We start from the raw sequence: 23,124 nt of genomic DNA, 5'->3' as shown, positions 1-23,124 counted from the left end.
AAAATTATAGGCACATGTTTTCCAAGCATGAGGGGATTAAAAAATGGCAGGACAGAGAAAGGGCCTTAAAGACCCCATTAAATCGCTCAGCGAGTGCAGTTTTTGATTTTCCTGTTGAAACTGGGAAGTTTGGGCGGGACATATCGAAGGGCTTGTCCTTTTTAAAAAAAAAAAAATGCCTGGGGAAAAAAAAAAAAATACACCTGGGAAGCTCGGATGGGCATTCGCTGTCATGAATTCAAGTCAGAAAAATGATTACAAAATGTTTTATTATATTGTTTTTAGATATATTTATATAAAATGTTCATTTACATCACATGGTATCTAACAAAAAAATATTGTTTTGCATTAAAAACAAACTTGTAAATAATCAATTTGTTCATAGCGCCTTAAAGAGTTAGTTCACCCAAAAATGAAAATTATCCCATCATTTTCTCACCCTCAAGGCATCTGTATATGAATTTACAGAGTATATGACTAACCAGTACACTAGCATACAAAATAACATACACAGATAGCAAAACTGTCATTTTTAATTAATTGGACCTATATAACAGTGTTATTAGTGTTAACTAAAACTATTTATTTTCGCTAATTAAAATAAAGCTTTTGAGATGTTTAAAGTTGAAAAACTTCAACCTAAAAAACAAACAAATTCAAACTGAAACAAAATAAATTGAATTTAAAGTGCTAAAATTAAAAGTAAAAATTAGATCAAATAAAATAGCTTGTTATATAACGTAACAAGGTGTAGGATCCAAGTGCAGCATTTAATAAGGGGTAATCCAAAGACGTAATCCAATAAACAGGCAAGAGGTTATAAACACATGCAAACAATCGAAAAACAAACACCATGCAGGAAACTCAGGCAAACAGGGTAATCCCGAAAACAAGCAAACAGGGCAATCCAGAAAACAGGCAAAGGGTCAAAAACCATTGAACAGGAAACCAGAAGAGCGCTCAGAAATTACAGTGTAACATACAAGAGTACGAGTAAACCAGGTTTGTATAGACAGAGTTAACAAGGGGAAATTAGATCTGAAAACATAAAAATAAAGGATAATTCTTAACAATCAAAGTGCCCCTATTATGCTACAAAAGGTTTACATGCATCCAAAAAATTAATATTAATTTTAATATTCTCAAAATATCCATTGCACATCACTGTATTTCACAAAAAGCATGAAACCGGATCGTTCGAAGATTTAGATTCTCTAAACCCCTCCTTTCCAAGTGTCTACTCTGTTCTGATTGGTCAGATGTCCCAGTCTGTTGTGATTGGTCTATCGCTACGTGTGTCGGAAACGAAACGCCTATTACTATATCTGAATCTGAATCAACTCCGGAGGCTCCCTCAGCACTTTGGCTGCCATTATGCAAATTTGTTACATTGTTACATCGGTATGTAACAGGAGGTGAGACTGGAATTACTGGCGACTCGTTTTAGAATTTCAGAATTGATTCTTTCTTTTAGGAGAAAGAGACTTTATGTGTCATGCATTTTGATCTTTAAATCTTTGAAGACCTTTTACATTCACAAACAGCTAGGCCTAAATGAAAGGTAATATTGAAAAAGCATAATGGGGCACTTTAATAAATATTACAATAGTACTAAAACAACACTACTATATATCTTAGATAAAACAGTTGATTACCCTGTGTTGATACTGAAAGATATGCTTCGGGAAAAAAAGTTGTGTAACACCACCCACCACAGTAAAGCGTCCTGACATTCAAGCTTGGATGAACACAAGCCACACTCCGCAAGGGGCCGTCGTGTTTCGCAACAAATATGCTGGCCTCGGTACAAACTTATATAAGACACTATGCCAACTGTAGACACTTACTTAACATTTGGAGCGTGGCAAAAAATGGAGGTATACAGTAAAAGAGTCAGCGGGAAATACATGCATAGGTCAGCTGCCACATTTAAAATATTCTTTTTGAGCAAGCTTTCTCCATTCATGCGTTGACAGCGCACAGTATTGGTTAAAGAGAGTTAACACAATCCGCCCTGAGGGTTTCAAAGTTCAACGAGTGCTCAAGATATCTGTATGCATTCTGACTTTCACAGCCGCCCTATGTAGGCATATAGACATGCACTATAATAGCCTGGAGCGTTGATGCAAAAAGCATCATTGCATGGAAGCAAATGTATAAATCTCACAGGCAGTGGATATGCCCTGCTGAGATCGTTCACTAGCGCAGCGTGCATATCAAAGTCTTACGCTGCATTAGAGCAACTGTACCAGAGCCCTATAGGGCCAAATATGCATTCTGGGATCGACACTGAATGCACACCTTCAGAACTTTCTGGCTTCCGCACTGCTTTAACCTGCAGGCTACCGAACACTGGCGGACTGGCGCACTGCCAAGACCTTGGCTGAATTTCCACTGAGACTTTGTGTATTATCCGTGAACGATGCTCCTCATGAAGTCTGACTCCTTCCTCTCATCGGTTTGAACTGGGAGGAAGCAGATTATTTTTACCTGCCAATGATTTATGCACTGCTCAGTGATACGTTTCCTGTTTACTTATTAATTACTTGACAGTTGTCTATTGGAATCAGCCTGAATGAATTAAAGCGACAAAGCCTATGATATCACATAATTAAATAATCATTTAGATATTAAAGGTACACTATGTAACTTTTTTTGTTGATCATAATTAACTAAATTGAAGGTGAGACACTACAGGCACTACTGTTTTTTCATGCATCTGTCAATTTTGAGAATTATGGGATTTTTTGGCTTTTCATAGTGTTTTATTTTTTTCTTTTTTTTTCAGACTAGTGGAAGGAAAACATCCAAAATACACTTTTAACTGTATCGTTTAGAGCACTTTATCTATTTGCGTCTGTATATCTGAATTACAGTTTGCACTATCTTAAAAAGAGTTTTTCCACCTACATTGACCCTGAAATGTCCACTTCAATAGCACTTACATACACCAAACTTTACTCTTTGTGTTTTATGCTTTTAAACTTTACGTTTTATGCTTATCTATTCTGAAAATGGGGAAAATGTATTAAATTATGGCTGTTGACACATAAAAGTGATAAATAGATATCCAAAATCCCCTCTGTAAAAACCTTTGACTCTAATAAATCAAAAACATTAAACAAGAATTTACTGAACCTGAAATTTAAGCTGACTTTATCCAATGTTCTAGAAAATTATGCAAATTGGTGAATATTTAATTCGATAACGCCTCATTTGCATATTTAACATATCATTTCAGAACATTTGTAATACAAAAAAGTGCTTGCAATCATTAATGTAATCAATCAACTGGTGAAGTATGGTGATGTCCATTAGTAGTTTTTTTACCCTATTCACCTGGGGTGTCTTGCCTTAAATAATGAGTCAATACATCATCGATCCTTCTTCCAAAACGTGTTTTTTTCTTACCCTGATTCACTTTGGTAAGCCTTCTAAGTGTTTATATTTCAGACTTAGCGGGATGATTTTTGCGGGATATTATATACATCGCTCGCCCGTGCATGTCTCGTCATATCTGTAAATAGAGAAAAGTTGCTCTGACTACTTTGACTCGGAAGTGACATGGGTTAGTTGTCACTACGAGCAAGAAAGGTTGACATGGAGAACATAAATCACGAACCTCCGGGGAATCAGCCATTTTAGAAAACACTGAACAGAGGAGAGTCTGCTGACAAAAAGAGCTCGTTGCTACATGATACCAAACAAAAGGTGGTTTGGTGTGTTTTCAAGTTAAGGATTGATATTGATTTTTGGTCGCACAAATCTTTGAGGATTTTCCATCTCGAGAACATTTCTCCACTTCTGTTCAGTGTTTGTATCGAAAACAGAGGCCACAATCTCAATGTGCAGGGCAAATGGGGTGGAAAAACATTGATATATTTTGAGCAGACATATAAAGACAACAAAGAATAGGTGCTGTAAAGCTCGCACGCTGCCGCACTGAAGTTACGATGCTCTCAAAGGTGGTGTTCCAAACGGTGTTATTAAGGTGACACTTCTCATCAACAGAAGCCCCTCAGGTATGACCCGCACATCTCCTTCATTCCAGATCCCCATTGTGGATTTGACACGTTCCGCTTCCACAAGCTTCCACCCTGAAGGAAAGGAACCGTCTCTGTGGAACGACGCAAAGACATTCTCATTTCGGACCACGGCGCTCAGAAGCCAATCTGAGCATTTATTAGAGGCGTCAGAGCAATCAGAAGACCTGCGATTGTGGCGAACGAATGAATAACTGATTTCCAGAGGTTGGGGTTAAAAGGCTCAGGAGGCCCCTGTTGTGGGCGCCGGGGCCTTGGTGAGATGCTATTGGCATATGGATTCGGAGGTGAATTTCACACTCCACTAGGAGCAGTGTCATTATGATTCTGTTCGCTCGCCCTCTCTCCCTCTCTTTCCTTCTCTGTTTCTCTCTCTCTCCAAAGCTTTTGGAGCTCCAGCCGAGCAGAAAAGCCTCAACCCAAAAGCTTAATTACAAATCTACCCTGAGGAGGAAAGGAAAATATACTCTGTCGCCCTCACACACACACACACAGTCTTGTGCTCATTCAACTTGGTGACATGTGGTTGTGATATTTGAAGCAATCCTCAGAAAAGAGAGAGAGGTAGCCTATAGTGTTTATGTGAGGGTGAAACATCTGGGAGTACTAGTGAAAATTTTCTAATTCCCAATTCTTGAATTTTTTAATTCATTAATAATTTAACAAATAATGAATCCATATGATTATAATAAATGTATTTATAATGAAAAATGTATATATTCATTCTAAATTATTATATAACTATAGCGTATCAATATGAGCGCGAAGATGAATTGAAATTTTTCTTTAGTCTCAATCTCATTAGTGAAAATGCTTCTATTTAGCATTTTTTCTAAATAAGATATACTAAGACAAATACATGTATTATAATGAGACGTACATTTTATATTATATAAAATATCAGCATAACAATTGGAGTGTCAAGTTGCATTGGAAAAAATAATTAATTCAACCCATTAGTGATTTTCTAAAATGATGTCTGTAATAAAATAAATATATTTATTTATTTAATATAAATGATATTATAACAACAATTTGAGTGAAAAGTTGAATTTAAAAATGTATTAATTAATTAGTGTGAAAACCTATTATCCATCAAATTATCCATCATTAAAATGTGTGTCTGTTTTGGATTTAAAAATATATATATAAATATTATCTTGAAAAGTTCTGCTTGTTAGGTTTAAATCAGATCTCAACCTTAGAACCCACTATATATAAAAAGATTCAAAACATTTGAAACCTTTCTTAAAATGTCCTCGCTAAAATGTTTAACTGAGTTCATTTCCTTTCGCCCAGCCCTGTGCTTTTTCTTCAGACGGTGACAGCAGAACTAGACCTTCACATTAACCTGTGGCGAAATCGGACCGTTTACCGTGGCAAAACTATGAACCTCCCCCGCTAATGTAATGAATGCATCTGCTTCTTTTCTGAGTGAGATTGATCGCGCTGATGAAGGCAACACTCATCATAGCCTGGACTAATTTTTCATCTTTACGAAAAGTATGACAGAACATCTACACATGCAAAACGCAACTTGATTGGGAACAGCTTGCACATCCCTATCCTGACAGCATGCAAATGTATTCTCTGGGTCATAATGATACTTTCCTTAATGAAATTAATTGCAATCAGAGGCTGCTTTCTCCCTGCACAAGGACGAAGTCAATTAAGGTCACCTAGCAGAGCAACCGCGGTTAAGCAGCTCCTATGCAAATGAGATGCAAACTGAAAACTAGTTAATTTGGCCTCTTGACATAACCAACAGGCTGTTGGGGGGGCAACTGTATGCAAATTGCATGCAAATGACCAGACCAGGGAGCACTTCCGGAACCTACTGTTCTGTCCTCTCGCAATGTCTGAGGTTTGCAGGTGGGGCAGGAAGAAAGTTCAGGTGCGTCTGCCAGTGTTGGTGCAACTGGAGCGTTACGTTAACAACAGCTGGCCTGTCACTTCATACAAGAAGCTGCTACCTTCTACAAATGCTACTTATGTTACATTAATTTCGCATTAACACCAAATAAAACGGACTGGGTTTGTCGCTCTAGGTAGTTAATTACCATGTGTTGTTCCAACGCTACAAACTGGCCCCTCACCAGGGCAGCGCTGCATATCTGTGGCATGCCAATTTAAACTGCCGGTCACTGGCTGCTACTTATGCAGGGGGGCAAACATTACCTCATCCCCGACAGCCGGGGTCAGTGCATGAAAGAGACAAGCCGATGTGCCAACTGGTCAGGGGTTCTCCTTTAAAAACCTTAGTTAATGCTTTTATTGAGCCTATAGTCATGTAGAAACTGTTACGGTATGAATCTACCAATAGCGGTTTTCATATCACCATTAGTTTGAAGCAAAAAGTGCCTCTAATTCATTAAAGTAGGAATCCTGATCAAATAAGCTCATACGGACTGAATAATTCAATCCAATAAGAGGTATAGACAGTAATTCTTCAGACTTAATATAATTTATCTTGGGAGATGTTTTTTTTATACCTCTATATAGAACCTTATTCTAAGGTTCTCTTTCAATGCAAGTCTATGGGATTTTTCTGCCCAATGTATCGTCTACCAGGCAACGCTACTTCCTTTACATTTCAACTTTAAGTAACTAATTATAATACTAAAATGCATGTGCCAAACACCTAATGGGTGAATATTGTCATGTATCATGAGTATGTATATATACTAGAGAAAGGAACTGGTTAATATTTAGCCATCCAATGTGTGATATCTGCTACACAAACATTACATTCACTTATGAGAATGCCTTCTTTTATTCCCATCTGGATCAATCACACACATTTTCACTGACAAAAGACAATTCTATCTGATTAATTAACCACTGAACTGCCTGCATTTTGATTTGTATGATTCTTAGGTATCAAACACATATATAATTGAATAATCTTATGCAAGTTCAATGAGAAAATAGTGGCAATCTGGGGGAAAGGCATGCGTCTTGACATCCGTATCAATCAAATTTCTGTATTTCAACTAAACCAAATTTTGTATGCTTAAGTATATTTCTAAAAACTGTACTTTCAGGTAATACAATATTAATTAAATAAAAAGTCACTTAAGTGTACTATAATGCAATTTTAATAGCAATTAATAGGCAATTGAGTGTCAGTTCAGTTCGCACTTAGTATATTCTTTGAAAGTACAGTATATAGCCACGACATCTTTGGGAATGCAAATAACTGCAGACACAAATAGGGTGAATTTAGTGTGATTGGGACACTTTTCGCCATTGAGATGACTTGGAAAAAGTGTCCCAGTCAACCTGAATTCACCCTATTTCCTATACATGAAACAAAACTCACAGACCCTTTTTTTTTTTTTTTTTTATAAATAAATAATGCAACACGTGGGGTATGGGGTAATATTTTGGATGGTCATTTGGTCAGTAGTCTAAAGAGGCAGCTGTCCGGTTGCTTGTGGTAATTTAGTCAACAAATGAGGCATCTGGGTTTAAATCTCAAACATCTGTGAATGAAGCAAGAGAAAAAGACAAATTTCCATCTGAGTAACCCTTTGATTTTCCTAAGAGACACAAGGAATGCTGAAAAACATGATTCTTACGTGATACAAATTTCAAACAAGCTAGCAAATAACAAGCACAAACAGAAAAATAGCACAATATATCAGTGCCGACAGTCATTCAGTTGCCTTGGTATCCGCTATGAATTCCATACAGTTAGCACAGTCAGACCTTATGACTGCTTTTCTAAGTATGCAAACATCTCTTCCTGAAAGAAATAACTAGAAATTTGAATATCAATTAATCTGGATAAGATCACCCATGCAGATTGCTTTCAAAGCAAATGTATGTTGTGTTTAATGAGCTTACAGCGATGCATTATAGCCCTGTTGTTTGCATTGCAATAGCAATACTAATCTATCCTTGTTTATACTGTCCACAGACCTCTGGCCACTGCTGCAGGATCCAGTTGAGCAGTCAGACTCACTACTGAAACTCTGAAACACAGAGCAGAAGGAATGGAGGGCAGCCTGCTTCTGATTGGGCACGTAGGATGCGGCGAATAGAAGCGTAGCGTAGCCCTCATCCAATCAGTATCCATCAAAACACGCCGTGTGCTTTTATGAATGAGGAGCAGCGTATGCTGTGCATGTGCGCACGTGTAGCGCTCCTACGCTGCGTGTACGTTTCAACTTTACTGTAGCACTTATACACGTTCAGTGGAATGAATCACATGCTTTAGTAACTGATTAAACTCTATTACTCATCATACAGTCATTTTGAAAAAAATCTGATCATAACGTGGCAGTTCAACAGGCTGTACAAGCACATGGGCTGAAATAAAGTGCGCTTTGCAACTGTCTGGCTTGAAATTTCCCATTGGAGCCTGTGAGGACAACAACGGCAGCTGAATGAAGCATTAATCAAGGGCACACAAATATCAGTTTTCACATAACCAATGAGAACAGCTGCAGCCATTTGTTTTAACTGCTGGATGCATAGTATAATTTGAATAACTGATAAAATCAGTGACTTTCCATGAACCTAGTGTCTGGCAAGCAAAACTAGGGAATTAGGTTAAGTGTGTCTGGGCCCTCTTTGGTGTCTCAACAGTGCCCCCTACAGGCAAATGAGAGAGGCGCTACTCAAAATAAATTACATCATACATTGCCTGCCCATTCACTGCCGCTTCTCTCAGACAAAGAGCAGACAGCCTCAGAGCCGAGACACATTAGTCGAAGCATGGCGAGATAAGGGACATCTGTAGGAGAACGTGTCCGCCTGTTCATTCTGATGACACTGTCTGCTCTGATGGTCCTAAAAAAGAATCATGTGAAATTAAACATTTAATCTCCTGAACTGCAGGACTGAAATAATGCAAAAATGCCTTTAAAGGTTTTGAAATGCTCATCATAATATATATCATCTTGAAAGGAAGCACTAAAGAAAACCATATAAAGTAAAAATGCAAGTCTGCATGAAGAAAACAATTTGCACTTTAGTTTTATAAGAAGCAGTTTAAGATCTACATTAAATGACATTGCAGTGATTTTGTGAGAAGAATATTCTCAAGATAGTGGTTTGCAGACATTTCTGTCTTTCAAATGAAGAACATGCCATCTAATGGCAAGCAAGAGAAGGACAGTCATTACAAGAGACATGTTGTACCTTAATACATGTACCCAGTTTCACACAGACAAGGCTTATGTTTGATATGTTTGAGCCGTTTTAACTTAAAGCAACTTGCACTGACATCTTAAAATATACACACCAGTAATGTTTTTTCCAAGGCACTCTTTGAAAGCTACTTAAATGCGATAATTGAACTTAGGCCTAGTCCTGTCTTAGTCCAAGCCCTGTCTGTGAAACCGGGCCTTAAAAAAAACAAAAAAAAAAACACCTTCACTTACAAATTTAAATCAGAGCAAAAAATGTATTAACATTGTTGACAGCACACTAAGGAAATTCCCCGCATTAACAAATTATTTAAAATGGAGAATTCTGCATCCATTACACAATTGGCATTTAAATTCAGCAATGAGCTCAAAAGATCAGCTTGTCCTGTATTTATTCTAATATTTTATTTAAAAAAAATAATGCTTTATAAATTGCCCAGTGATTGAACTAACCTTTAATATGGGTCACTAGGCGTTTTCTCTGATGGACACTTTTCCATTTCAGTTGATACCAGGTATATTTGAAATATGAATTCAAATGATCAACACTAGGAAAAAAGTGACAGTTTACCCTACTGACATATTACTGTTAATATTAAATGTCTTATAGGCAACATCTTGTTCCATTTTAGTATTTTTTTTGTAACATTCAGGATCTGAGAAGTTTCTCAGATGAACCAATGAAATGACAACTATAAATAGATTTTTTTTGCAGCATTCTTAGATTATTGCATTGTGATGTTCTAGTATAAACATCTATTCAGAACCAATTCTGAATGATCAAAGTTCAGCACGGAGCTAGGACAAGCCAAGAACAACAATTCTAAATAGAACAAGACATATAAACTGATCATATCATTACATAAAAGGTCTTTTACATCATATGTATCCATGATCAACGGGACAGAAGTGCAGAAATTCATAACTTTATTAAAAACAATTTGCAAACAATTAATGCACAGTTTACAGTCCACATATAAAACTTCACATTTCACACATTGGCACAAAACTGCCTCTAATTGTAAAAAAAAAAAAAAAGAAAAAAGAAAAATCAAACTGCACTGTAGGAATAGAATACATACTGGCTAAGTGATTAGTCATATTTCTATGCAATATGGCTGCATACATGACCAACATCCTCATTCCAATGCAGAACCAAGAGAACTAGTGAGCATTAGCACTAATTCAAATTTAATGTACCATAATTTATTTTAACCACAGCAAAAAAAACTGCATTAACAAGTTACTTCACATCTGAAGTATTACACAATTGAACTTTACAACTAAAATACAACTAAAGTAACATAATGGTTATGTCTAATTTGCTGGACTGAAGGTATTTAAAAAAAGGGGGGGGGGGGGGGGGGGACTAGAATGGCTATAACAGCAGCCTGTGTACAAGTCCATAATGCGGTTGCACTAGAATAAAACCAAATTAACTTAATTTATAGGATTGAACAAAGAAACATATGATGGGAAATGAATGTGCACTACACAAAACAGCTGCTACTGAAAAACCTAAAATTCTCTGTGGGACAGTAAATGTTAGATAATCAAGTGGCGAGTTACGCCACATGTCCATGATGGCTTCGTAAGACTCAAGTCTTCAGTGCAATTCAGATACTGAAATACATTCAACATGAAGGGGGACTAGATTAGGGTAATATCCAAAATTCAGTTTCCAATCTAGAGTTTACAAATTAGCCAAAACTGCACAACTTGCAGAATCATTACATTGTTGTTTACACATGAATCGCACCAAAAATGGAGGAAAAGACATGTTCATTTCTTTGCACAAATCATTTGGTAACAAAAGTGATAAGACGCTGTAGTTCAGGAAAACCCATTTCATTCTACATTTACCCAGACATCACTAGATCACCACACAAAGCACCCACTCCTTGATTTGTGCCCTGAGATACTGTACACTGGCATATAGCATAGTAAGTGATAAAGCACCAAATGCACTTTGGATCATTCAATAAGGGAACAACTCGCTGATCTTCTTTGATTTTCAGCTAGCCTACAATGCTGAGATGACTTTCCCCATGAAAGCAAGCAAGAGATTAACTCAATGGGAGAAAACAAACTTGCATTAAGAGTAGAGAAATACTCTATTTTTCAGGAAATTGTGAACTTTCTGCATTATTCGCAGGGGCTGCCCATCACAAAAACCAGTATAACATTTACAGACCAATCACACAATTCATGCAACTCACCACACTAAAAATAACTTTAAAATTACATTATCAGGGTACAGAAACCCATCTGTACAGTAAGAGACGAGAGAAACCTTGGATCCTGAGGCAGTAAACCTAAAGATCCATGCGTAAACTGAATGTCAAATGTGATGAGGAAATTCAGTCTGTAGTTCATCCCCAGATTTACGACCCATCAATCTTGTTAATCTAGATTTCATTCAGGAACTAAGCACCACCGGTCAACTAACTTGAAATCAGGTCCGGCTGGCTCCCAGGATCGCTCATATCCTAAGCAGGTCATCCAACGCTAGCGTGTCCAGGTCGCAGGAGTCGAACAGATCACTTATACCCTGCTCATCACCCAAGCTCAGCATGTATTCGTCATTGAGCAGAGCAGGAGACAGCGGCACGAAGGGGATTGATTCCTCTGGCTGTTGGAGAATGGAGGACAAGGAGGAACTGAGGGGTGACATGGGGGCACTTCCAGCCAAGGACCCAAAACCATTGACGCTACCGTTCATCTTCACATCAGCCATTCCATCTGAAGCAGCTTCTGAAATTATATAGAATGGGAAAATATACTTGAATGAAACTTTCTTTTGGAAGGACCAGATGTTATTGTTGTTGTAAAAGTTATGAGTTCTTGCCTTGGGAGACTTTGAGAAACGCAGGGTGATTTCCATTCACATCAAGGCCGTTGTGCAGCAGACTGCCGGAGTCGCCACCGTCCGTACAGAGGAAAACATCAATGGGACCCTTGGAGCTACTCAGGTGGACCTGTAAACTCTAAACAGACATTGCAAAGACGTTTAAGTATAAAAGGAACAAATATAAATTACTTTAATGAGCTGCCTCTTCTAGAACCAGAGTAACTTTAAATGGCTATTCACAAAATTAATTTTCAGAAATTAATGAAAGTTCATTAGCCTAAAAAAAACAAAGCCAAAAATGAAGTTTAATCATAACATTTATTCAATAACTGTTTAATTTGCATGAGGAAGTTTTTATATCAACTTAAAAGTTTAAAGTCTACTTTATACTAGGGACGGGTCATTCATGAACGGTCTATTCATTGCGTCCGTCACGTGACAAGTGAACGAAAGTGTTGGAAGGTTTATTAAATATTCATGTTCCCTGTAAATTATCTTTGGCTGCATTATAATGATTTCTAAATTAAAAAAAGTGATTAAGATTTTTAAACCATTCAAGGGAGACGAGACACAAACTCACTGCAGTCTCTAAGATCTAACGCGTCTTTGGAAAATGATAAATTAAACATTACTGTTTGAGGGTCAAGGATTTCAACCCTTCCAAATCATTAAGGCCAAGACCAAAAATTGCCGTTTCAGCCAAAAATATTCCAGTTGTTGAAAGTTTGGTGCATTACTCTAACAAAGTCCCGTGAGAGGAAAATATTTAAAATATACCCATCCAACAATTTGCTACATTAATAATTTGCTACATCATATTTACACTCACCAACCTGCCAAATGCATGTTCAAATCAACACCAACAACTCACTAGCCAATTAGCCGGGTTATGTTCGTTTTATTACTCTGAAAGTCATCACTATGAGCCAAACCCCTATGAGGAGCCTCTGACACGCTCTGGTACATTAGCAAAGAGACAAGATGCCACTTTTTCCAACTCGCTCTCGCTTTTTTTTTTTTCCCTGTACAGACGTCTAAACACTCCCTTTAGCATATTTTACCGTTAAACATTCATTTTGGAGCGAACATAATTTGGAGTAAAATAAATGCTCATTTTCTTTCTTTTTTTTTTGACGTTTGTTAAGGCTTGTAGATCTAAAAGGCTGGTAACTTAATTTAGCAGCCAAATTGGCTAGTGAGTGAACATTCAAACCCTAATTATTATACATTCCTACAATCACAATATCGCTCTATTAAAGTGAGTGAAATCTTTTTTTTGTCAGATGTGTTGTATTGTCTGGTGAGCTGCAAGACAATAAAGTATATAAATGAACTGGCTTTCAGTTTTGTGCTCGGAATTCAATAAATTTTTTTTTGCTTGTTCATTGTTATTGCCAAATCAACAATAAACCTTTTTTTTGTGTTATCCTGGTTGAAGGAAACATACAGCGAGAATCTGACTACCCAGTTTGTGAATAAACGACTCCAATGAGAAGGTTTTTAATTAATCTGTCAAAGTGACTCTTGAATGAGTTTTACTCATCGGTCATAAATAGCTCACTCGCTCAATGAATCAGTTGGTTACTGAATTAAAATGTGTCACGTGCAAGTCACTAAAGTCATCTCACTCAAAACAAGCACTAAAGCTACGTATATACTCAGCAAAGCTCGTATCCTAAAGATTGTATAGATACCGATACTGCTTGATACTACTCTACATAATTTGGTGCAAATAAAACAAGACAAAAATATATGAAAAGACAGTTATATTACTCTTTTTGAAGAAATGCGCTAAATCTCCCTACGGTTGAAAATAATAACCATTCAAACTAGGCTGTGGCAACTTTGGACGCATTTACACCTGGTCACTTCATGCATTCTCTGATCGTGAAAAGACCAAGTGTAAATGCCCACCGAAACAGGGGTTTTGAAATCTGATTTAAAACACTTCAGGAGGGTGTTTTAAGATGCATTCCAGATTAAACTGGACAAATGTTAATGCCACACAATTGTATTCCTCCAAAAATGGCGAAAAAGAAAAAAAAGTGCGTTACATGCACAAAAAAGCACATGCACAAACTGCCACAAATAATTCACCGTCCGGGGTCACATCCTTAAAGCTCAGAGTCATTTTCATTCAACGTGGTGAATGCTAAATTGTGGACTTTGATCTTGAAATAAGCTAATAAGTTACAATTCCTTTTTTTAATCTTTCGGTGATGCGTACTTTGTTGAAATTGCAAATAACGTGAGAATTGAAGATTAGTTTTGTGGAGACATTTGTGTGGACAAGCGTAAATGAAACCGTTTTAACAAATTGGATGGCTATCTGGGGTCGTATTCACAAAACATCTTGAGGCTAGAAGTAGCTCCTAACTTGCCAATTTAGGAGAAACTCTTAAAAATAATGGGTGTGTCAGTCCTAATTTTAGGACTCCTCAATTTACAAAGCATTTTAGATTGAACAGCAGCTTCTAAATCTGTGAAGAGTTAGTAGTCAAGAGGACTCCTAAGTCACTAAGATGAAAATCACAAACAATCTTAATGGCTGTTGCCGGCAATCCACCCAAAGACACTGTACACCGCTGAGGCAATAAGTATAGAGCCTTGGGTGCTGAGCTTTTTTGATTAATAGATTTCATAACATAAAGGTTCCTTTATGTATAGGCAATATGCATTGAATGATGGAGAATAAAACATTGCAGTCAAGTGGACCTTTCTCTCTCCCACTTCGCTTCCTGTCTTTATAAAAAGGCAAAAAATGGCAACACAACTATAATAAATAAATAAAAAAAGAAAATAATGTCTGATTACCTGTGGCAGTTGTTTCACAACTACAAATGATCAGAGAGAGTAAAATAAGCCTATTTGCCGTGCAGTCCGATGGGATCGAGGGCTCAAAGCTTGGAATTTACCCCAAACCCAGAGTACTCCCCCCGTATCCCCAGCTGGGCCGAGAGTGAGTCGGAGGGATGCAGAAAACTACCCAGAGTATGTGTATGTATATGTATATGTATATCTGTATATGTATATGTATATCTGTATATGTATATCTGTATATGTATATGTATATATATATATGTATATGTATATATATATATATATATATATATATATATATATATATATATATATATATATATATATATATATATATATACTCTTGAATTTATTAGATAATGCTCCTCCAGAACTTTGTTTATAAATCAGAAATTGTCTCTTGAATTCTGCAATCTCTCGAGATGCAGACATGTAAGAGGCTGACAATTAGTTAAACATACTTGTTTAATTAGTGCCTACTTTATAAAATATTTATTTGAATATGGAAACATTTTTATTTTAAAATCTTTAATTGAATCTGGCAACATGATGCTTCGTTCTACAATATTTCTATGATTGAATCACTGAAAGAGACCACTCCCCACTCACCTACTTTTTAGTAAGCTTGTTGACATCATCCATAACGACGTCAACCCTGCCCTTACGCCGGTTTCACACTGCACGTGTTAGCAGAGCGTATTTTTTTCTGCGCCCATGTTAACAGATTAGAGTATTCACACCGCATGCAGAGGCGGCAGCGCATAGCAGGAGCAGTAGTGCTGCGATAGTTTCGGCGCCGAGTCTATTTTTGCTGCGCCGCTTACGCTGAATTAAAGTGACAATGCATTGATCATGGCCAAAATACACCACAGTTTTACCCAAAGAGTGCATTGATGATATCTATTGTGTTTTAAACAGTCAATCAAATGACCAACATCAATTTAAAAAGAAAACAAATGTCCAAAAACAAACTTGTTGCCCGAACAATAAAAACAAAGATGAACCAAAAGTTATATAAATAGCCGCTTTCCGACCAAGTAGTTCTAGGAACTTAGTTCTAGGAACTGTCCACTTCTAAACAGTTCTAGGAACTACTCTCCCCCAAACTCGGTTTCGCTGTTTGCGTTCGCACTGGCCAAGTGGCCATAGGAACTGGTAGGAGGGGTAAGGGAGTGACGCAAGCACGCTGACTTTTATTTTGACGGCGCGACGGACCTTTATTTTGGCGGCGCTGAGAACGCCAGAGCAAACAATGCTCGCATTCTCTGTTTATTAGTTAGCAATCTGTCTAACAGTACTGTTTAATATCTTATTAGATAGAACTGTTATAGAAAGTAGACAGTATATGAAAAAAGGTTATTAGCCTATGCCGTGTGGTTGATGTCCAGTGTTGCTAGCTGGGCAGATAAACAATCATGTTTGGCTTGGTCCCCTCAAAGTTGCGTTGGATTTTCTCTTCAGCATAAAGGTTTAGAGACCCATCTATCACTGTTTTCCATGTTTGTATAGTTAGTTTATGGAGTAAATATATAGGCAATAATCTGTGTGTTTACATTCTAGCCGTTTTAAAAATGGCGGGTGCTCGTGTTCCGTGTGCGTTCGGTCAATCAGCGTACACAAACGTCACGGATAGTTCCTATAGTGCTGGTTTAGACCCTACTCTGAAGTAGGACCTAAATTAGTTCCTACAAATGGAGTTCCTAGAACTAAAATCGTTCCTAGTTCCTGCGGTGCGAACACGCCGACATCCGGGTACTTTAGCCAATAGTTCTAGGAACTGTGAAAAGGTTCCTCCGGTCGGAAAGCGGCTATTGAAATGATTAATAATATAAGCTTCTTGACAAGTCTTTTCTCTTAAATGTATTTGAAAACTAAATAAAGCAATGCCAACTTACCCATTATAGAGTACTCTGTCTGTACACACGCCACGGTTCAGCCGCGCATGACAAACGCTGCTAGTGTGAAAGCAAAACGCGCGTGTCCTGCTCCCGCTCACCATACACACTGCTCCTGCGCTGCTTACGCTCTGCTAACGCGTGCAGTGTGAAACCGGCGTTACTCTTAGCTTAAGACTTCTCTCTATTCCTTGGTAAAAGTTGGTCTCAGTAGCTTTGTGAATAGGTTATGAGAAAACTCTTACCTAATAACTTTTACTGCTACATTGCTGTGAATACGGCCCCTGATCAGTAAAAACGCATTGTGACAAGTGTAAAGAGGCCCTGTAACACGTGAAAGCCGTGAAAGAACTGAATTCAGGATTGCGTGCCAACTAAGACGCAGGTCAGTGTTTGTCAGTCAGTGCGAGATCTGCATTGAGCGCTTAAGTCTTTAACATTACACACCTCCCAAAGAAACACACCTGAAAAGACTTTCACATTATGGACCAATGACAGTTTAACAACGTTACTGCTCTGATGAGAAAACTTTCACTTTCCTGTTATCACTGTGAAGCTGCTCTGAAACAATCTGTATTGTATAAAGCACTATATAAATAAAGGTGACGACTAAAGGTGACTTTGTTCAATTTAGCTTGAACTATATCCTGGTGCATTTATGGTGTTGAAAGTTTAAACAGTATACTAACTAGATGTTCATATGATATGTAGTTAAACACATTTTGTTGTAATAAGCTACATTTAAAAGAAGGTTTTTGAGTAGTTGTCTATAATAAACATACCATGTATGGCAGAATACAGTTAGATTCCCAACCGTAGTAGAAAACAGTCCTTGTTTCATGGAGCGAATAGGTCTTTAAACACTACATGCATGAAACTAAAACAAAATTATTTACCTCCTTTGGATCAGGCACTTCCAGCTTTGTTTCAGATGGTGCTTTGATCGCTATGACGGTTTGGTCTTTTAGGCTCTTTATTCTGCGGATGTCCTGATAGGTCACATAGGCATATGTGAGAAAGGTTAAGGACAAAACAAGCAACTACTAAGTCTTTCAACACATCATCTGAATGTTCATTCATGTTTATTTCCTGCTGTAACTAGCAGTAAAGAGAAGAGGTGATCAGTACACGTGCCACTTGAACTGAAGTGGCTACAGCAATCTGTCATGCCACAATAAGGGGACGCTTAACCCATTTGCATTAAGCTTTGTATCGTTAGAAACCCAGTCATATTTTTGAATGGTAGTGCATTATTCCCACATTTTCCTCTGAGATGGGAGAAATACGGATTTCAGAGTTGCAGTTCCTGCTTATGATGTAAAAATCATCATTTTGCATCATTAAGCAGGAAGTCCCATATCTTTGTAGAGGGGTTGAGACTACAAACACTCGTTCCTCATTTTTCCAGAGGGTGGGACCCACTCACGCTACAGACCTATTACAGATCAGTGGGTGGGACTTCACTTAAAACTAAAAGCAATATCCACCATCTTGTTTGGAAGCTAAGCTAACAGGCACTGTGGAGCCAGATGTGAAGTTACGACAATGGCGGAAGGTACTCAATATATGTAAGAGGATTTCGAAAGTCTGATGCTTGAATCAGATGTTCGTGGCTACCTTTACGAGCCGCAATATAGCGAAGAGCAGCTGAGGCTGATGGAGGAACAGGAGGCAGAAGACCTGCCTGTCGCGGACGCGGACTGTACATCCCGGTACCATGCAACAATTCACCATTTCAAAAGAAATACAAACAAGGAGTAATTCACTAATGAGTTCGCTAACTAACTAGAAATTTTGTGAAATGAATTTCAGGTAGCTAGCCTTGTAGACGGAAGAGTGATTTCTGATAGGCGGATTCCTCATAGGCGGTGATCTGGATTAATGGGAGTGGCTTGCGAAGCTGTGCATTGTGGGAGTTGTTGTCTTCCATACAAATGCACCCTAAAGTTACTTTGTCTTTCCTCGGTCAAGAAGGCACCAAATTTCTAAATTAATGTTACATTTCAACTACATATATGACCCACTTTTAATAGAGATTGTTACCACAAGTGAAATGCTCCTTTAAAGAGCGCCAAAACAGCATTATTTGAATTTTCTAATAAAACCGACAGACCTTGAAAGCTGATACTTTGTTTCAAATCAAAAGTAACAAAGCTTACTGCGATTTATTGGATGGGATGTGCACTACAGATAAGTTTTGTTCAACTGACAACAACAGACTAAAAGATCGAAAGTTCGATCGATATTGATATTGGTTCATCAAAATTAAAATCTATTCAAATTGAGAAGACGATATTTTTAACCCAGCCCTACAAATAATGCCTGCTACAGACTGTGTGATTTCAGCAATCCTATAGGATCATTACAAATCACACTGTATGACATGGATCTAATAAACTTGGGTACGACGTATGTAGACTACACAATGATGACACCTATTGAACCGTAGGCTACGATGTAAGATAGTATAGAAGAATTAAATGTCATCAGCACGCGCTAGTGGTAAACAAATAGAGCATGATGAATCACACTTTGGCAATTGTACTTTTTATGTGCGCAGCAAAAAAGAATGAGGAAGCGAAAGATGAGAATATGGACGTGGTCATGGCTGGGGAAAAGAGGCCAACATGGCATGCCAATTTTGCAAATGGAGCTTGAGGTAAAGTAGTTTTTAGTTTTAGCACCACATCACATTGATCAATATGCATTTCATGTTGCATTTTTATAGACTAGTCAGTAGACATAGGTTGCATCAAACACACTGCGAGATGATCATGCTAAATTTCTTAAACTGTCAGAAAATTATCGTAGGCCATCTTTAGTTACACGTCTTTGCACCTCTCTACCTATACAACATAGGACCACCGTTTAGGAGCCATGACCACAGAAATCGCCACGATTGGTCATCTTTCGTCTGGGACAGCCCAAAAATCGTACAATATATACCAGGCATAGATGCCTACTCGTGCTCTCCTTTTCTGGCCTTCAGTGATCATTACACACTTCAGAAAGTACAGCTAACTGCTTGTGAAGGATATTTCTGACTGTGGATCTCCTCGGTCATCTGCTGGACGTTACGTGTGCAGGTCTGAATGAGCTCATCCAGTCGTCTCTCCTCCTGAGTGAGCGCCAGCATCTCTCTGGCCAGGCTGTGACTCTGCATCGCTGGAGACGGAAGACCACCTTCTGACGGGAGACTGGAGCCGCTGCAAACACCAGAGCAGAAGTCAACGCTTAAAACACTTCAAATCCAAACAGGCTCAAATCTACTAAAACTTCAAAAATAATCAGTGTTGCAGAATATGAACCACGATTTTTAAGTAACCCACAGCCATTGTATGTTGTTCTTAGACTTTTTCTTGATGAGGCGCACTCCCTCCAGCACGTTGGTGATGTCATACAGACGTCTCTTCTGGACGTTGAGCACAATGGCAGCTTTATTGAGATCCAGCACTCCATCGGAGGATTGCGCCAGAAGCTGACAGAACTTTTTAGTCAGAAAGCCCAAGGACGTGTCGTACCGAGTCTTCTCCGGTGGGGTTTTAGGAGCTGAAATGCAAGAGGTCATTCAATCATTCATAACTCTGCGGCAGAAGGAAGCAGGGCTGGTTGGTGATGCAATTAGATGGTATAATTTAATATTGACTCTACACACTTATTGCATGAGCAAAACTGTGGAATGACAGAATGAATTTAATACCTTTGGGGACCTTCAGTTTTAAGGCTCCTTTGCGACTCCGAAAGGTTTTAGCTGGCTCGCTGTATTGGTGGTCTGTGATGTCAAGCTCCAACCTCCTTTTAGCCTGTATCAAGAATTAAAAAAAAAAAAACTCTTTTGGTCATGCGTTTGTGAATTTGTCAGGGTTATTAGCCTACATTATTAGAATAGTATAAGACTACTATTATTACCCTCAATTTAAATAGCAGCCAAAACTAATGTGCAGATACACAAACTTTTAATCCATTCAATGTGCTCAATCAATAGAAAATGTAGGAGTACGTCATCAAATCTAACACTTGTGTTTAGACAAGTTGGTAAAATAATTGGACAATAAATCTCAAATGGCCCCAGAAATCTGTCAATATATTGTCGGTTACCAATAAAGGTACATTTTTCAAGACTAACAGCTTGTGTTTCCCTAAAAGAGCATCTTCAGCAGACTGTACAGGCCCAGATTCATCTGAAAAGCAGCAGATATTGTTTTTTCATTTATCTAGTAATACCAACTCAATTCAACACACAGATAGTAGGGGAGAAAGTAAAATGGCTGTCCTCCATTACCTAAGCCTTAAACTCGGTGACCACTGAGAAACTTAGAAAGGACAAATGACACTTTAGTTAATTATAGATGCAGTGAATATCTATTTATGCATTTTGCATGTTGCAGAAATACTGCTGTCATCACAACATGATAAATGGGAAATATATTTGATGTCATAGGAAGTGCACTTCTTAAGTGCTGCATAAATGATTGCATGCATTGCAACTTTAAACAAATAAAATACAAAACAAAATCCGTTAGAAATTAGTTTTAGCATAATCTGGTTTTGGTTGAATTTAAGGTCCTACATTATTCGGTAACATTAACTGACATAGGTAACATTAGAGATCCTAACAGTGTGTTATTTAGAATCACAATTTTAATTTTATGATTGATAAGTAGCTACCATATAATTTGATTTATTCTCGCATGACGTTATTATTATTATTTATTTTTTTGCTGTTGATGTTCCTTCATTCATCCCAATTTATCTTTCCTTCCCATCTTTGATCACTTGTAGTTCACTTCAGTTTTGCATGTGTCGTTTTTAAATTCAAAACAATGTAGATTTGTTAAGTTTGAAAAAGTTGTATTGTTCCAGAAACCTATAAAACATTTATAAAACAAAAGTTTGATATCTCAATAAGCCATTTAGCTTTGGGTAACATGAACACCACCGACCTCACGTATGAAAAATTACTTTATAAACAAATGCCAGTCAGGAGTTTTTGCAGTAAATCACGATTAAAAACAACAGTTAGCAAAGCATTCGGCTTAGCACAGAGTCCGCGAGCTCAGAGATGACTCCATCCCCCATCCTAAGACAACAAACCAGGGCCTAGACTTCACTATTTCAAGCTTTTGCGTAGAAAGCAGACTCTTATGAGACCATATATACTCGATATTAAATTGCATATGGTCTATATCCGACCTATATAGAGCTATTTACAGCAGTAACCCTCGAGCTTTCGAATAAAACTTTAAAAGGCGTGCAACTGGACAACCAATCGAGTTACAAATACTACAGTACTGCTATTTTAAGTTAAAGAACAACAATACGTTGCAGCATCTTGTTTAACACGATTATAGTCGTATTGTCCAATACAGTTAGTTATATCGTGACTACATTGCGGAAATTTGTATGTTTGTGGTAAACCATCATCATGCGTCATTACGCATTTTTAGGGGACATTCAGTAAAGTTCTTAATTAGTTAAGTATCGTAAACGTGCTGATTAGTTCTGCACAATAAACCTGCCTACTCCGTATACTGAATGCACATAACGCAGATCCAGCAGTTAGCCATGATGACAGCAGAAGTAGGCTAAGTGGACTTAGCCTAACGACTTAACATTTGCAGGATTGAATGTGTTTGACAAGAATTAAAGCAGACATTTACCGGTGGTCGTCCTAGTGTGGGTCGCAGTCCTGTCCCATGTGTCGCTCCTTGTAGAGGAGTTGTGTACAAACTGTCAGCAGAAGCCTCGGGCACACAGACATTATTAGTGGACGGCGGTGTGTTTATCTGTATACGGGCTGCTGCATTGGAATAAGCTGCACATCGTCGATCGGAAACCGCACTAAAAACACCGTGTTGTTCGCCTCTAACAACCCCTGTTAACATAATTTGTCCTGGGACCGAGGAACCCCCCTTTCTCATGATCCTCAGAGGCGCAGGTTCCCTTTGTCCCACTTGTGATTAGAGGCTCTTTTTCTATCAAATCCGAGCGAGTGGCTATAAAATAATCATAAATTATGAAAGCGCACAGTCTTAGGAATGCATAGCTGTAATATGAGTGAGATTGCTAAATCCTAAAACACCCGATGTAAGCGATTAAAATGCGATGCAAACTCCCTCTCGCTAGAGCGAAAAATGGCTCCAGGAAGCGGACAATGAAGTAGGGGATGAGGTTTACGCGCGAAAGGTCCTCCCGCGAAACTCAGATTTCCCGGGAAATATTTGAAACAGATTTGCATATGTGCAGTCATTCGTCAGCTCCGTTCTGTTTTCCGCCCTTAAGTGCTGACGTGTGGGTATAGTGGAGCCAATGAAAACGCACGATGGCGTTTTTTTAATACACCGGTTTACCCTCTAGAA

The 23,124-nt window shown here is 38.0% G+C and overlaps 1 protein-coding gene across 1 annotated transcript; it reads right to left on the bottom strand.

Annotated features, from left to right (window-relative positions):
- Window positions 1-10,110: 10,110 nt before the first annotated feature.
- On the bottom strand, window positions 10,111-22,914 carry e2f3 (E2F transcription factor 3). Its single transcript, XM_079878397.1, has 7 exons — window positions 22,426-22,914; window positions 20,466-20,568; window positions 20,095-20,314; window positions 19,804-19,971; window positions 17,662-17,776; window positions 12,048-12,186; window positions 10,111-11,953 (listed from the first exon to the last, which is right to left on the bottom strand). The coding sequence occupies exons 1-7, from the start codon at window positions 22,684-22,686 to the stop codon at window positions 11,682-11,684; spliced, it is 1,278 nt and encodes a 425-aa protein (XP_079734523.1). The 5' UTR covers window positions 22,687-22,914; the 3' UTR covers window positions 10,111-11,681.
- Between the last annotated feature and the right edge of the window lie 210 nt (window positions 22,915-23,124).

The sequence above is a fragment of the Squalius cephalus genome (assembly GCF_949319135.1).
Source record: "Squalius cephalus genome assembly, chromosome: 8".
In the NCBI taxonomy this organism is placed as follows: Eukaryota; Metazoa; Chordata; class Actinopteri; order Cypriniformes; family Leuciscidae; genus Squalius; species Squalius cephalus.
The sequence above is the reverse complement of the archived record's forward strand: the minus strand, read 5'-3'. Positions and strand labels throughout refer to the sequence as shown.

Bases quoted from the DNA above. Each gene is read 5' to 3' on its own strand.
- e2f3 (XM_079878397.1), bottom strand. From the start codon at position 22,686: ATGAGAAAGGGGGGTTCCTCGGTCCCAGGACAAATTATGTTAACAGGG. The intron at 20,315-20,465 runs GTATTAAATTCA...CTTGCATTTCAG, and splicing joins AAAACTGAAGGTCCCCAAAG to CTCCTAAAACCCCACCGGAG. The intron at 11,954-12,047 runs GCAAGAACTCAT...ATATAATTTCAG, and splicing joins GTTTCTCAAAGTCTCCCAAG to AAGCTGCTTCAGATGGAATG.